This window comes from Littorina saxatilis, linkage group LG17, assembly GCF_037325665.1.
Source record: "Littorina saxatilis isolate snail1 linkage group LG17, US_GU_Lsax_2.0, whole genome shotgun sequence".
NCBI classification, from domain to species: domain Eukaryota; kingdom Metazoa; phylum Mollusca; class Gastropoda; order Littorinimorpha; family Littorinidae; genus Littorina; species Littorina saxatilis.
In genome coordinates, this window is record NC_090261.1 from 34,512,848 (window position 1) to 34,529,865 (window position 17,018).

A 17,018-nucleotide genomic window follows, 5' to 3' on the forward strand; every position below is an offset into this window, starting at 1 on the left:
TACCAACCGACGCTGAAGAGGGAGGACGCTGCTCCAAGCCGGAAGTGGAGGACAAAGACACGGAAGCCAATGCCCGGACGTCACTGCCAGATGCCGGAAACGCCGAACTGCTGGCGACGGAACGCTGAAATTCTGCCTGCACCAAGCTGCGGATTTCTGGAACCAGTGACTTTAACAGAGAGGAAACCAACGCACCTTGTCCAGGTGCTAACAAAGAAGACGAAGTCTCCGATGTAGAGACAGGTGCAGAAGTAACAGTAGCGCTAGGCGCCGCAAAAGAAGCAGAAGTAGTAACAGCGCTAGGCGCCGAAATTGGTACAGCCAACAAAGTGTTACGCTCTTGGTCTGTAACAAGTAACGTTGCTTTGGAAGAGGAAGACTTAGCCTTAATTTTCCCCTTGGGGTCCGACTTGCCACGGCGCTTGTCTGAATCAGACATGTTGACAACAACACGTGGCAACGCGAAAAAATTTTACTGAAACATAAGTCTAAACGACTGGAAAATTCAGTAAACACACGCACTAATGCGTTAACAAAATACTATAGCTAAACTTGCCCCACAAGCAGAGGCACGGAGAGCTACAAACAAAGTCACACGAGCTAGAAAACTAACTCACACAACAAAATGGCGACACGCAAGACACTGACACAAACGTCAACAACACGTGGCAAAGTAAAAAGATTTACTGAAACGTAAGTCAAAACGACTGAAAACACAGTAAACACACACGCTTACGCGTCAACAAAATACTAAAGCTACACTTGCCCAAACAGAAAGAGGGCACGCAGAGCTACTAGCAAAGTCACACGAGTTAGCTAACTAACTCACACAACAAAATGGCGAAACACGCAAGTCACTGACACACAAGTCCGTAAAAAACGGACAACGTACAGTAACGAAACAGCGCAAACAACCAACAACAAACGGGAACGAGCTCACCAAACTGTAGGCAAGGCGAGCAGACAAGCTGGGTAACGTGGCCGGCGGGTGTCACTCAAACACACAAGGTCAGCCACAGAGCGTCAAAAAGTGAACCGTCCTCTCCGAGGTGAAAAAGACGTATGATAATAGGCACGTGTTCCTAGAGGAAGTGACGTGGCATACACCCGTATGGGAGGTAACTCCCGGTGTACTGGCCCATTACCAAAGCTACTTTCACTTTCGTTTTGGTGATGGGGTTGCTTCCCTTTAAATTCTTTAGCCGGGTAAGCGTTTTTCAGTGAAGCATCTCAGGTGACTCAATGCTAATGTGATTCGGAGTAAGAATATGATATTAAATTTCAATTTACCCGAACTGAAAAAAATTCAGTCTGATTGTAACACCAACAGCAGCGGCACACTTTCAGCCTCGCAAATATTCTTCTCCATCAGTTCATGCACTTTCTAAAAGCAGTTATAGCATATCAACAATAAAACCAAAATAACTTCAGCACTGTTTATAATGCTCAGACACCTGTGGCAATGCATGCTTCTCTCTTTAACTTGATTTAGAAATGCTCCTTTCTTTCTTTATTTGGTGTTTAACGTCGTTTTCAACCACGAAGGTTATATCGCGACGAGGGAAAGGGGGGGAGATGGGATAGGGGAAAGGGGGGAGATGGGATAGAGCCACTTGTTAAGTGTTTCTTGTTCACAAAAGCACTAATCAAAAAATTGCTCCAGGGGCTTGCAACGTAGTACAATATATTACCTTACTGGGAGAATGCAAGTTTCCAGTACAAAGGACTAAACATTTCTTACATACTGCTTGACTAAAATCTTTACAAACATTGACTATATTCTATACAAGAACCACTTAACAAGGGTAATAAGTGAAGAATTTTATGGGTGAGAAAAGGAAAGTAAAAGGACTTTGGGGAGGCAGAAATAGAGAAGAAACAAGAAAAAGATCCTAATTAGGTTCACGGCATCGAGAGTGATGCGACCTTCTCTCAGAAGTTAGTAGAGAAGGCTCCCCCATCCACCACCCGGGGGACGCGCCTCTACGCCAATTAGGGGGCAGAAATGCTCCTCTTAATCATTCATCAGCAACACCTACAAATGTAAATGTACAGCACTGTTCATAAATGTACTGGTAATAATGCATGGTACTCTCTTCAACTTGATTCAGAAACGCTCCTCTCCATCACACTCATTATTGACATCCATACTTCTGCAGTCCTGCAGCTGATCATTTTCATCATCTTTGCCAGACACACATGCTGCACATGCCATATATATTTCTGTTAAAGACTAGGCCACTGAATTATTTGTGTATAAAAAATGAACGAGACAATGACGTAAGCATGACGCTGTAGGCACCGAAAGTTTTCAGCCTAAAGCTATTATCACAATGGATTTTTTTCTCCAGTGGTTGCAGTAAGTTTGATTTCTGTGTTCTGTGTAATACTCTTGGATCTGAGCTTTTGTTTTTGCAGGTATTCCAGAACACATGAACAACATGAGCTTCCCTCTCATTCATGAAACAGCAAAACTGCCCCCCCCCCCCCCCAAAAAAAAAAGACAACTACTATAACATCAACTCACACACCTTTTGTGTACTGGATAGCTTTTTTTTTTAAGTACCTTGACAGTGACAAACTGCACTGATACTGGCAAAAACAAAAGGACCTGTAACAACAGTAATTTCAGGGATACCTGATTTGACATGTGGTTACTTGGGTTATGAAATATGACACATGCAAACCAATCAAGCTTAAAAAACGTATTGTTTGTGCAACAAGTGTATTATGAGCTCAGACTGTGGAGTTTACAACGTTGATTATTAGCTTCCAAAACACACAGACCCAATGTGGGCTGGTTTACTCTCCAACACAACACTGAACAAACAATCATACCATCCCAAAAGTAAATTCAAATGAAAAATTCAACAAACACAACACAGTTGCAGTCAATGTTCAAAGCATAAATTCACATGTTCAAAGCACAAATTCACATTTGTAATAAATGCACAGTTCCATGCTCTCATACAGTGAGGCTTGAAGTATGGACAGGCGAGAAAACGGTGAAAAAGAAATTCACATAAAAAAGCAGCAGACAAAAATTCTGCTCTTTTTGTCAAACTGATATGTCCACATCACATCAGAGTTATCTGACATTTCACAGATACGCACATACGCAACAAAGGCATGAATCAAGGACAGACAAGAGAAAGTTTTTAATTTGCCAAGAAACATCGATTATCAGATAAATATATACACTCCATTACGCAGCTTCATTCACAGGCATCAAACACAGAGCTGGACTCACGAGAAAATAACAATATTGAAACAGCTCCCAGACACAAGAAGCACACATCCAGTCCATTACATCACTCAAAAGTACACATACGCATCAAATGAAATCAATTCTAGCACTCCATAAAAATAACCTTCTATGAAGGCATGAAATACCGACAGACGAAAAAAAGATGAAGGGATATATAACTGTTCAATACAAAAACAAATCCCTTCAAACCCGACTTCCCCACAGAGAAGGTAAAAGGCTCTCCAGGACAAAGAGAGACCCAGAGATCAAGATGACGAAGATTTCTCCAACAGCCTCAGTAACTGCTCAATGTTCACCGCCACCTTGTCCACAATGTGTTTGGGGCTGGAACCCGAGGTGTTGAGGGGAGAGCCGCCAGACCCATTCCCCCCATCCTCACTCTCCCGACTGCTGCCCCTTTCCAGCCGCTGTTGCCCTGAAGAGGTGCTGGCTTCTCCAGCCTTGACATTGTCCTCCTTACTGGACGACGGTCCCTGTGATGTAGACTGACCGCTGCTGTCAGGACTAGAACGACCGCTAGACTGACCGGCAGAGGTTCCGGCCTGGCTCAGTGAGGGAGAGCGTCTTTGTGAGCAGCTGGGCTCCTCTTTCTGTTTCTCCGGGGTAATCTGGCCGCCACCCTTTGAGGCCTCAGCCGTTCCAGAGTCATCTGGTTTCTGTGCTTGTTCTTTGGGACTAGAAGTTGTCTTGTCAGCGCTGTCGTCTGAAGTGGACCCCCTGGGCTTCTTGGAGGCTGGTTGGTCTGCACAAATTATGATCACTAAACATTAAGAATTAGTAACAGGGAAAAGTAATCTCTGAACAAAACTATACTGAAAGGACATTCTTTTTCTTTGCCTTTCGCTAAGACGGAACTGAAAAGACATGAATATGTACAAAGGTTTGCAAAAAAACTATGTCAATAGCAGTGTCATAAAATGCTGATTTTCATTCTGTTCTCTTGCAACTCGGGACCTATTTTTTAATGCACAAGAAAATATTCAGCAAGGAATGTAAACTTCTGCAAAATAAACACACACACACACACACACTTTTTTTTTGCAACCAGGTAATCCATTCAAGGAAGAATGAGTTGCAAGGAAATAAATAATGCAGGGGGTCCAGATAGTCCAGGGGTAGAGCTGAACGCCCCCAGAGGCTGAAGCAGTTTGGCCTTGTTACGAGGTATGATCCAAACAAAATGATCAAACCGCGATTATACAAGTCTCAAGCTACTGATCATAAAAAGTAATATATCATTTGAAATGCCAACCATTTAACTGGTATACCTCTAAGAGATGACGTCATTATGCTACTACGTCATAAATAACGAGGTTTTAAAATACGTCACTTTTGGGTTGTGCTTCAAAATGGGGTCTTTTGTCAAGCGCCATGAAAATCTTCATTTCTTTGAAAGAGTGTACAGTAGAACCCCCTGTTTACGACTTTGGAAAAACCTTGAAAATTAGGTCGTAAAAAGGGGGGGTCTTAAAAGGGGGGTTTGAGTTTTTGGCCGGTCGGTCATGAATTTGGTTGCAGTGTATGTACTGTCATGTTTACACACAAACACACAGTTGCAGTTTACTGTCATATCAAAACACACACACACACACAAACACAATCATTACAGCAGAACAACTTGAACTCAAATTTCAAAGAAAATTTACTCATGGCGTAATGCTCGCTCCCCGCTGAGTGAAGCACATTTGACATTGTGGCGCAACCAGTAAAATCCGAATGTCCTAACTCGATAGAAAGCATAACGACTTTTCTCCCGAATCATCTTTCCGCTCATATGAATGATTTGTCGCCTTGCATCGCTAAACTTGACCACGATCGTTGAGGTCTTCGTACAGGCTCCTCTCTTCGCGTACTTTCGCTTCGCTATCCTTCTCACCATCTAGATAACACCGAGTCCTTATTATCCTTGACGACACACAGGATTTTCGTATTCCCGACTCCCAAGGAAGTCGCCGCGGATTGCCACTTCGCTCGATTAGCGATTACCTTATTAGCTCTCTACTCAAGAGTCGGCGCTTTTCTTTTTCTTTCGCGAAAAGATAGCGTGCAGAAAAAAACCGGATGTATCAGGATCTCGCGCGCACGAGATTTCGTTTTTATTTCTTCTTGCGATAGTTGGAGGAGCGAGAGCCGCCATGTTGTGTTTTTGTCTGCTCGAAATATGCGCAAAAGTCGTAAATCATCCCAAAAAGCTCGGTCGTAAGTCGCGTTTTGGGTCATTATCCTTGACGATACACAGGATTTGCGTCTTCCCGACTCCTAAGGAAGTGGCCGCGGATTCTATCGTGCGCGAGATTTAGTGGGTTTTTTTGTCTCGCAATAGTTTGAGGAGTTTGTTTTCGTCTGCTCGACTACAAATGCGCGAAAGTCGTAATTCATCCCCAAAAGCTCGGTCGTAAGTCGCGTTTTGGGGTGAGTCATTCACTGGGGGTTCATTATAAAGTAGAATGCATCCGTGGTAGCAAAATCGGTCGTAAAAAGGGGGTGGTCGTAAACAAGGGGGTCGCTAAGGGGGAGTTCTACTGTAGCTAGATGGTGGTACAAAGAAAATTGCTACAAAGCTGAAGAACGTTACATGAATCAAAGCTGTTCCATATTCTACAATCTGACACAAAAAAAGGGAAATCGAAACTGGGGAAAAGGGGAATAACTCTGACAAGCCAAAAAACTTCCGAAGAGCGCTTTAAACGAGAATAATGTAGCTGCTTGTGTCAAAATTTAAGAACTAAGATGAACAAGAAGAGCAAACGCTTGATCGAGTCACTTTCGCAGTTCTGAATATTATATGAGGCATCAGATGGACAGGAAGAAATTGCTATTCACAACACAATGAGTCACGTTCACATAAAATTTGAGCCCGGTCACTTTTATAGTTTCCGAGAAAAGCCCAACGTTAAGTTGTGTGTTGCCGAACAGAAAAGGCTAGTTATCTCCCTTGTTTTTCTGATAACGTTCGTAAAAGGCTACAGATGTAAATACTTTGATGTAAAGAATAATCCTACAAAGTTTCAATCACATCCGATGAACTTTGTCAAAGATATAAAATGTCTAATTTTTCCTTTGACGCTGACCTGTGACCTTGAAAAAGGTCAAAGGTCAACGAAACCATCGTTAAAGTGTAGAGGTCATTGGAGGTCACGACTAAACAAAATATGAGCCCGATCGCTTTGATAGTTTCCGAGAAAAGTCCAACGTTAAGGTGGTGTCTACGGACGGCCGGCCGGCCGGACAGACTAACACTGACCGATTACATAGAGTCACTTTTTCTCAAGTGACTCAAAAAGTGTACATGCGAGTATAAAGTACAAAACTTAAACTTTCATATGGAACAGTCCAGAGAATTCTAATCAATGATCTTCCGCTTCAAAAGCTGGCCGCAAAATGGGTGCCTCATAAGTTTACAGGGGAACGGAAGGAGCATCAGGGTCCTCTTGCACGCGATCGGCTCAACCGTTGTGAACCCAGTAGACCCAAATTTGTTGTTACTGTAGTCACTGATTATGAGACTTTGGTTTCCTTCAACTTTAGTGCCAGAGAACACAGAAACAAAGCGTGTCTAGACCAAAATGACGAGATGCATCACATTTGTAAGCGAGGTTTTCAAAGCAGAAACAGGGCTATTCGCTGTATTTATTTATTATGAAGGTCCCGTTGCTGTCGATATTCTGTCTACTAACAGCACAGCCATTGTCACGTACTATGCAGAAACCTTTTTACCCAAACTTACTTACGAGTTTAGCAGTCAGCGACCAAACTGCGAAACCCAGACTGCCCTTCTCCTTCATGAAAAAGGTCAGTCTCCACAAAAGAAGGGCCGTAACTCCATTCCTAAAATACCAAATGATTCCATTTTTGCCTCACACATTCTCCAGGCCTGATGTAACCCCTTGTGATTTCTGGTTATACCCTCTTTGAAAACCAGACTTTTTGCCAACAAGTTTCACCGCACCCAGGACCTCAAAAAAGCCGTCAAATCAGAGCTCAAAAGCAATCCCAAATAAGGTCACCTGATTGGTTTAGGCACTTGTGACTTTGCATCGATGTCGGAGGCGAATAGTTCTAATGACTGCTGTATTTTGGGCCAGATACGCCGAACAGTCTCTGTGAAAATCACATTTGATCATTTTGTTTGGATCATACCTCGCAAAAGAATCTAACCCCGAGGGGGCGGGGCAATAGGAATCAAAACAGCAGGTCACACATTTGGTACCGTATTAACAACACATGTCCCTAATTAACTAATGAGAACATTAAACCTGAACTTCATCTGGTCAAAAACTGAGATCTTTCACTGGCTCACCTTTCTCACCGTCCTCCCCAGCAGAGATGTGACGCTTGACAGCGCCAGGACTGCTACCACTGCCTCCAGGCTGCGGCTGAGCCGACTCCTCAACGCTGGGGGTGGTGCACACTTCAATGGACTCGGACGCTTCTGTCACGTCCACACACATCACGTCCTCCTCGCTCTCTTTTCCTCCCTCCCCGGCGTGTGATGTGCTGGGCTCTTCTTCTCTGTGTTGGTATTTGGCACTGTCCGCGGCGGATGAAACAGAGTCTGGGTGAGATTCCGATGAGCCCGAAGGCTTAGCACCGCTGTCTTTGCTCATTTTCGCACTATGCGTCTCTGAACTTGAACCGTCTCTGTCAGCGTCTGTTCTGACCTCGCTGTCATCAACTATGACCTCTTCTGTCGATGACCTGGCAGCTTTGGCGGCTGCGGAGGCCCGTCTTTGCTGATCCAGCCTACAGAAGACGAGGATCTGACGTAGACTCTGCAGCAGCATGGGGTTGACGGTCGGCTGGCGGTGGACGGAGAAGATCAGGAGCAAGGCACGCACATCCTGCACAGGCAGAGCACATGGGTGAGTCCATTTAAAAGACAAGGTCTGTTTCTTACTCTGTTTTCTGTCGGCGCTGATGCCATTTCTTTCTTTCCGCAACATTGTTTTGTCATTGCTAATACAATCTTAGGCAGATTCTAAGAATAGTCACAGCATCATTTCTTTGTTTTCTTCTCATGTGTCGCACTCTCTCTCTCTCTCCCCCTCACACACGTCACATACTACCCTACATACCCCACAGATCCTGTGAAAGATGCTGTTGATGTCTTTCTCGGAGTGCATGTTCTCGAGGGCAGCCCTCTCCGACACCATGGCAGCCACCAGGCTATCGATGAAGGTGCTGGTCTGCCCCTGTAGCACCTGCTCATGCACCTGAAACAACACCAACATAATGGTTAACACCAGCAACAAAAACAACACACACACCTGCACGCATGTGCACACGGGCACACACACACTCACACACACACTAACGGGAATAAACATGATTGTGATTCCAGAACCAAACTTCCATTACAAATTCATCCTCAGTAGAAATTACCTCATGAGAAATGAGGCACCGAAAAAGAGTGCAGTTTATACAGTTTGGTACACACATAACATCACCTCCAGTGGGCAAATTCTAGATACAATCGAGTCGTGAAGTACGACACAACCAAGAATTTCAGTAATCCCTTTGCATACTTTGGGAAAGAAGTTGGTGAAGAAGTTGAAGATGTGGAAGTTGTTGAGGGACATTCTCTCGTCCATCAGGACAGCATCACAGTAGTTGAGGAAGTATTGGGACTTGCACAGCATCTGAACCAGGCTGTGATCCAAGTCAGGGTTCTGTTCACACACACATAGAGACATGTTTATAATGATCTTGTCCTGATAAGCACTGATCAAACGTACTCCACCGCGGTTCCTTTCCCAAACGTTAGAATGACATTCAACAGTGTCCTCTAAACATAGTTCAGTGCTAAAATATGCTCTAATGGATTCTCTCTCTTTCACACACACACACACACACACACACACACACACACACACACACACACACACACACACACACACACACACACTCAATCTTTCTCTTCTGCACAACTCAACTGTGCACACCTTTTTATCTAGTTTTCTCTCCTTTAGAAGGCATGGGTAATATCTCCTGCAAGCATAAAGCATTGTAATCACTTTTCTAAATCTCTTCATACATCTTTTTCAAAAGTGTTACATGATCATGATTGTACTCACATCAGAAAAGTAGACTTCATTCCACAACTTGGCAAACAAAGGTGAGTGAATAGGTACACCTTCATACGCTACCATGGCACCTGAAACAAGAAAACAAATCATAATACAGATTCATACAATCATTTCATATTTCTGTCTTTTTTTAAAATCAGCACAGTACAACAATAAGAGTTACCTTACAGGTGCTACCCTGAGAAAGTGTCCCTTTTTAACAATGAAACAAATCAATAACAACTCCTACAAGAAACCCATTTTTCATATACATTCAAAACTGAAGGTGTGTGTGTGATTCTGTGTGTGTGTGTGTGTGTGTGTGTGTGTGTGTGTGTGTGTGTGTGTGTGTGTGTGTGTGTGTGTGTGTGTGCATGTGTGTGTGTATGCGCGTGTGTGTGTGCCTTGTTTGCGTGCAAGCAGGGGTGCGTGAATGCGTGCGTGTGTGCATGCTTGCAGACATGCGAGCGTGCATGCATGCAGTGGAGTCTATTGGCTAGATCCCACCAAGTTCCTAGCTAAACGTACCCAGGTTGATGAGCGACTGGCTGAAGCTGTTGATGTTGATGGCCAGGCGCTGCAAGGTGTCCAGCATCATGTGGTACGGGATGAAGAAGGAGTACACCTGCTGGTCGTACGTATCGTCCACTCCCTGCAAACACCGCATAACATTACTCTTTCAATGTTTTCCTACTGGGTCAACTATTTCCTTGTTAAATGTTTGAATTGAATGAATGTAACCTCTGAAAATACTTTGCAGATACAGGGGAGAGAGCAAAAAATCTGAGCTATACTGGAAAAAAAAATTGGGGTCCAGGGACCAACGGCCCTTGGTGGGGTTGCAGGGGCAACGCCCCGGTGGGGGGTCTGGGGGGCAAAATTGAACTTTTTAAGGCACTTAAGTCCTCTCCTTGAAAAGAAACCTACATTTTATTAGTCCCTACAACACCTATTGTCTATACAAAAGAGTTAAAGGAACAAACTTGAAAGAGAAAAGTTAATGATTTGAAGTTCGAACAATCAAGATTTCCAAAAGAAACATTAATGGTGAAAAATATGCATATTAAACATATTTATCATCATACTCAATTTTAAGCAATCTTCAAAAGAACACCCAGCCATAACTATCGACTCACCTGCCAGGTCAATCAGTTTGTATATCCTCTGGGCACAGGAAAATCTTTGTCTTTTGGTGGTCTTTACCGTATTTGACGGACTACAAGCCGCGACTTTTTTTCCATAAAAAATCGCATTGCGGCTTATAAAAAGATGCGGCTAAAACGTTACCTAAACTTGAATAGCATTCACCTAATGGAAGTCGCCGCGGATTTTCATTTCGCTCGATTAGCGATTAGCGGTACTTTATTAGCTCTCTACTCAAGACTCGGCGCTTTTCTCTTTCTTTCGCGAATCTTCGTTTGTCAACAAGTCGTCGTGACAAGATAGCGTACAGAGAAAAACCGGATGTATCAGGATCTCGCGTGCGCGAGATTTAGTTTTTTTGTGTCTCGCGATAGTTGGAGGAGCGAGAGCCGCCATGTTGTGTTTTCGTCTGCTCGAAATGTGCGCAAAAGTCGTAAATCATCCCAAAAAAGCTTATTCCGGGCGGGACTACATGTGTGTGTTGGTTACAAATTGTGTGTGTGATATTTTTCTTCAAACTTTTTCACTTTTCTTCTTTGTTTCACTTGTTTATTCTCGGAGCCGATTTCGCCAAATACCGTACTTTCGTTTGCCTGGTTGTTTTGATTGATTGACACGATCTGATTATTTTTTTTTCGACGGCGGCTAATATAGTGACGCGGCCTATACGTGACTCGTCCCAATTTTTTTGTTAAAAGTCGGGGGTGCGGCTTATAAAACGGTGCGTCTTGTAATCCGTCAAATACGGTAGTTACAATGGTGACTGGTTAAACAGGGTAACTCAGAAAAGGGGTAAACCAAGCCGAACTTCTATAAGTTCCTTATACCAAACTTGTAATAGTTTCACTTTTCCAGTCCTTGAGCATGGAATCTAAAAGAGGCAGCTCAGATAAATGAAATGCACAAGTCCTTACTTTGGCATCAACTAAGCAGTCTTGTTTTGAGGGTGAAGCCATCACTGGTTCAGCAGCAGGAAGTGTTGATGTGTGCTGAAGCGCATTCAACCTCTCCACATGGGTTGTATCTCTCGCATGAATTTCAGCTGACTTTTTCCCGTTCGATTTGCAAACCAAACACCAGGCTGAGCCCACTTCGGACGTTTTGCGAAGCCATTTTCTAAATGGGCGATTTAAATCGTCCACCAAGTTCATACAGTCGTTCCTCCACTTGTTTTTAATGTAAGCTCTGGTAGATCTTTCGTGTCTTTGACTCATCGGTAATTAGCTCCATCTTAATAAGTAAACCGAGCTCGCGATGTCTAGGTTTCACTCGAGACAAAAATGGCGGACGGCATGTTATTTCCGGAAGTATCTTCAGTTTTATGGATCGGAAATTGCGCGAACCGAAACACGAAAACCGATATAGACGCAATTAGGATTCAGGTTTTTTCCCTCACTTTTTTTGTTTTTTGTTGTTGAAATTTTTGCTATTCGGAATTCCGTAATTATACGGAACTACTCCCACCCCTGTAATAAGTAAACCGAGCTCGCGATGTCTAGGTTTCACTCGAGACAAAAATGGCGGACGGCATGTTATTTCCGGAAGTATCTTCAGTTTTATGGATCGGAAATTGCGCGAACCGAAACACGGAAACCGATATAGACGCGATTAGGATTCAGGTTTTTTCCTCACTTTTTTTGTTTTTTTGTTGTTGAAATTTTTGCTATACGGAATTCCGTAATTATACGGAACTACTCCCACCCCTGTAATAAGTAAACCGAGCTCGCGATGTCTAAGTTTCACTCGAGACAAAAATGGCGGACGGCATGTTATTTCCGGAAGTATCTTCAGTTTTATGGATCGGATATAGACGCGATTAGGATGCAGGGTTTTTTCCTCACTTTTTTTGTTTTTTTGTTGTTGAAATTTTTACTATACGGAATTCCATAATTATACGGAACTACTCCCACCCCTGTAGATAACACACATATGCACCTCACAATGGAAAAGATCTTTGGTGCTTCTGTTCAAGACATTTCAGATAGGACATATGGCTTGTCAAACTGATGCGCTGGGGCTTTTCTCATCCCAGAATCTTCAGCACGCCTGAATTGCACTGTCCCCAGTCTTACAAACTTGTAAAACAGCCCACGCACTAACACAGGAAAAGTCAAACACTGCAGCACTTTTCCAGGAAAATGGTAGTCAAAGGTCAAGCATCATGTATTGGGGGAAAAAATGCAAAAGGAATGTTTCTGAAACCTGATATTAATTTGACGAAGTACTTTACAAAGCTCATGGAACGAAGCTTTGGCACTGAATTTTCAGCAATAAGACATCTTTGCGAAGTTAACTTCAGGTTCAATTAAGGGAAGGCCTTGTCAGGTGCAGTACCTTGGAGGCCTCTAGGAGACCAGGGTGCAGCATCATCTGGAACTGTGGGCGAGGTGGACGTATGCTGGTCTTGCTGGTCATTGGTTTCTGGCCACGTCGAGGGAAAAACGGTCCGTTGTGCACTGCAGGCAAAAAGAGATCTCAACATTCACGAAGATGCGTTTATATCAGATTTCTACTACACTGACAATAACTTCCTTTCACTCGATCTTTCCCTAAGGAAGAGTTATCTATAAATAAAACTTGTAGCTTGTAAAAAGGGTGGATTCTTCATGACAATTAAACTAGCTATCCAGAGCACACTTAAACAAAACAGAGAGAGAGAGAGAGAGAGAGAGAGAGAGAGAGAGAGAGAGAGAGAGAGAGAGAGAGAGAGAGAGAGAGAGAGAAAACAAATGCTTACCAAGTGCCTCTTTGTGTTGGCCAAACTTGCGCACTGTAACAGTTAAGACTAAACATTTCAAACTAGTTACGTTCACAAATTCAAATGCAACAATAAAGCCTACTGAAATCGTTTACGCATGAAAAAATCCTCCCTTCTTATCTGCCTTTCATGTTCTTTCATACGGATAACATTTTAAATTGATTTTTATGCCACCAAAAAAGCCACAGATTACATTTCCTGAAGAGGAATACAGTGGTACCTGCAATGTCAGGCCCCTCCAATAAGAGGACACCTCCCATGTAAGGACTCTCTCTCTTGTCTATCATGTAGACCAACATATACCTGTCGTAAAAGACCATATTTAATGTAGATACACTTTTAGCTGATTTCAAGGGTGTCCTTTTATCGCAGGTGCCACTGTATGTTTAAACGACAGAATGCCAAGAAAAGGCATCAAATGCTCATCAAATAGGACCTACCATTGTTTTCCTGAAAAGTGCTATGCCACTGGCACAAGAAGGGGACTAGTTGCGTGATCATCTCTGGTTGTAGGGTCAGTATCATCTGCTTCAGCACCTCTGCACAGCCAAAAGCAAAACATTTAGGCAACAGTTTTCTAACAACGGACCACAGAAAGACTTGCAAAAAGCAAAATGACAGTGGAACCTCTCTGTTAAGACCCTAGGTCACACGCTTTCCTTCTTTGCCACTACTAAAGCAAACGTGTGCAAGATTGTATGTTACACGCTTTGGAGCATGTGCAAGAACGGATTCAAACTCGAACTCGTCCCTCCAAAAGCCCCAAAATGCACACACGACTTTTACTTCTCCTGCTGTTATCGTTTCTTCTCTTTAAAAATTCTTTAACGCTCAGAATACTGAAAACGGCATCCCAGACGACAGTACTGTTTCCATATGCGAATATAGCTGCCCTTGGAAAGTGGCTCGCTCAGGAGGCCTGTTAGTCTGACACTATAAGGACAGAGTTCTGAACATAGATGACAAAGATTCCGGAATGAACAAACATTTCGCGGATGCAGACACAGAAAGACGTCATGAAGAATGGGATGCTTCAAAAGATACAGACTGTGACGATGACTGTGACGTCATTCACTTATACCGAGACGTCATTCACAGTTGTTCGGTCACTTCCGTCAAAAAGTAGATCTCTCCACAATGGCTGCTCCTGTGTTTAGGTTTGTCAAGCTTGAGTACACAAAACGTGTTTGTTCTCTCCTCTGTTGAAGCTGTGAGACATAAATGCTATTCCGACTTGGTCGTGTGACAGAGTTTTCTTCCACACTCGATTAGCTGATGTCTAACTCAGCCTGACGGCTTCGTTAGACAATCAACGTAATCTCGTGTGGAAGAAAACGTCTGTCACACGACCAAGTCGGAATAGCAGGTACTATTATAGGACTCCCTCTACTGCAAGACCTCATTTTCTCAGGACATTTTCTTCACAAGGTCACTAAATTGACCTCCATTACTATGTCTCTTTAAAGACCTACATTTCTCTGAGTTTAGCTCTTAAAACAGAGGTAACATTGTACTTCTAATCAGAGATCATGCTAGTCAATTTCCAAACCAGCATCTTCTAACGACTTCAAACCCTGGCTCTCACAGAAATCGGTTACCTCTTGCCATTGTATAATACAGAGAGTATATATATTACAATAGAAAAGTCAACCTTGATGATGAAAGTCTTGGGAGCCTCCCAAAAGTTTATCAGCTTGAGTTCACAGAGAGTTAACAGAGAGGAGATTATCAACAGAAAATTCAGCCTCGATGCAGACAGTCTGGGGAGCCACTTACCAAAGCAGACGGTGCGCACTTCTGGAGGAGTGTAGGAGTTGAGGAGAGTCAGCAGCTTCTTCACCACGTCCCCCCTCTCCTTCCAGTTCATCAGGATGGATTTCATCTCATTGGCACATTGCACTGAAACACCAAGGACAGTACAAGATCAGAAAAAATTATATAAAGGAAAAAAATGAATAAATATTTTAAAAAAAAAGAAAAAAAGCCTAAAAGCAAGGGACATTTTGAAAAGAAGAAAAAAATGATGCAAAATCATGGTATCTGGTACAATCGCGAAATCTGAAGAATGACCTCTGCAGCTTTGAAAAAGCCAGAAATGTTCATGTCTGAAGAACCTTCTGATGACAAAGAACGTTTTAAGACAGTATCCTAGTCCTACACTGCATGTTTCTAAATTCTAACAGCAGACTGGGGATTGTAATTTGCAACCTCAAAGGCTAATTGCTAAAGTTCACTGGAGCATTAGAAGGATTTGTTGTTTACTAGTGAACACTCCTACTGGTTCATGTTACTGGCACACATGACTAGTGGACAAAAAGAAAACCTCTCTATCCACATCCCATCCCCTGGCAACTAAATTCCTTCCATATTTAGTTCAGTTGCATGTTTGGGCCAACAGACAGACTACATGTTTTGTTATCGCTTTACGCGACTCGTTTTGTTTGCTTGTTGGATTGTTCTCAATCTCAAATCATTCTTAGGAACGCTGAAGAAGAAGAAGAAGAAGAAGAAATCCTTCTTCAACCCCATACCCTCAGTTACTTCTCTGGAATATACTTTCACCAGCTATAAAAGAAATACAATATCTGTTTAGATAAATTGACCGTTCTTGTCCATATTCTCAGTTACTTCCTGGGATGTACTTTAAATATACTGCAATAAAAATAACAACAATGTATCTGCTGAGATGAACTGACCTTTCTTGTCCATGCACTCACGAGCAGTCTTGAGACACTGCTGTAAAAGAGTGAGGAGGTCGATGATGTCACCAGTCACATGACATGCTGTGGCCTCGTGGTACATCACGTGCAGGGTGGCAAAAGACTGAAACATGCATTTAATTGGAAAAACTCAAGTCTCAGCAACATGGCAACAAGTTTTGCTGTTTCTGACAATGAAAAGATCCAACAGAGGTTGGTTGGTTTCTGATTTTTAAAATCCCTTCAACCTTTTTGGCTTTGCCGGACCGATTCAAGGTCATTTCCTTCTCAGTATCAAACAAAGATCTTTTTTTTTTTTAATTCAAATTAATTTTGTCTCTAACATGATCACCTTTCATCCCAATAAAGATTGTGTTTCATTATTCACATGCTGGCCATGTACAAACTAGTACGTCATGGGCGCTGGCAACATTTCAACTGGAGCAAAAGTAGCACTGTGATACACACTGCAAAATCAACCCACCTCAGAGAGTGTGGTCAGCCCATGGTGATACAGCAGCATTAACCTTTCATCATGCCCTTCCACCAGGATCTTGAGAGCACTACAACACACACAAACACATTGCAATTATTGAGTGATTAAGAAAGCAAAAATCTCCTGCCACTTTACAGGAACCACATTCAGGGATCGCGTTTACGCACGATTTTTGCGTATTTGACGCATTTTAAAAGTCGCTGACGCGTTTTTTTCGCCGCGCTGCGTAAGCCATACGCAAAAATATTGTAACTTTTTCTTGTCTTCACGCAGCGCTTTTGCTCTGACTTAATAATCACCCGATCCTGAAACTGACTATAGGGCTCGAGAAGTGACGACACACATGAAATCTGCGCGTCAAAACTAAAGTCCGTTTCTTTTTGCATCGAAGTATCGCAAACGAACGTAACGAGGGTATTACCAGATAATGTCTTGTCGGATAATGAAACAGACATTAGCTGCTCTCCCATCTCGCGCTTCCAAAAGGCGGAAAGTGTGTCTAGTCGTATTAGAGCGGGAAACAAACTAGCAAGGCCCAAGGTTGGAGACAGCAGGGGTGTTATTCGACAGGCGTGCGCGGAGTTCGACA

At 43.0% G+C, this 17,018-nt stretch overlaps 1 protein-coding gene across 1 annotated transcript in view; it reads right to left on the reverse strand.

Moving 5' to 3' along the window:
• Nucleotides 1-1,483: 1,483 nt before the first annotated feature.
• The window catches only part of LOC138953619 (ubiquitin carboxyl-terminal hydrolase 34-like), a 98,622-nt gene continuing 83,087 nt past the window's right edge, over nt 1,484-17,018 (reverse strand). Inside the window, exons 74-85 of the mRNA XM_070325494.1 lie at nt 16,418-16,496; nt 15,931-16,057; nt 15,011-15,133; nt 13,675-13,773; nt 13,214-13,246; nt 12,811-12,932; nt 9,862-9,985; nt 9,343-9,422; nt 8,794-8,937; nt 8,344-8,481; nt 7,569-8,109; nt 1,484-4,010 (exon numbers count right to left, since the gene is read on the reverse strand). Of these exons, the coding sequence (XP_070181595.1) occupies nt 3,514-4,010; nt 7,569-8,109; nt 8,344-8,481; nt 8,794-8,937; nt 9,343-9,422; nt 9,862-9,985; nt 12,811-12,932; nt 13,214-13,246; nt 13,675-13,773; nt 15,011-15,133; nt 15,931-16,057; nt 16,418-16,496 (2,107 nt within the window). The 3' untranslated portion in view covers nt 1,484-3,513. The remainder of the gene's footprint in view (nt 4,011-7,568; nt 8,110-8,343; nt 8,482-8,793; nt 8,938-9,342; nt 9,423-9,861; nt 9,986-12,810; nt 12,933-13,213; nt 13,247-13,674; nt 13,774-15,010; nt 15,134-15,930; nt 16,058-16,417; nt 16,497-17,018) is intronic.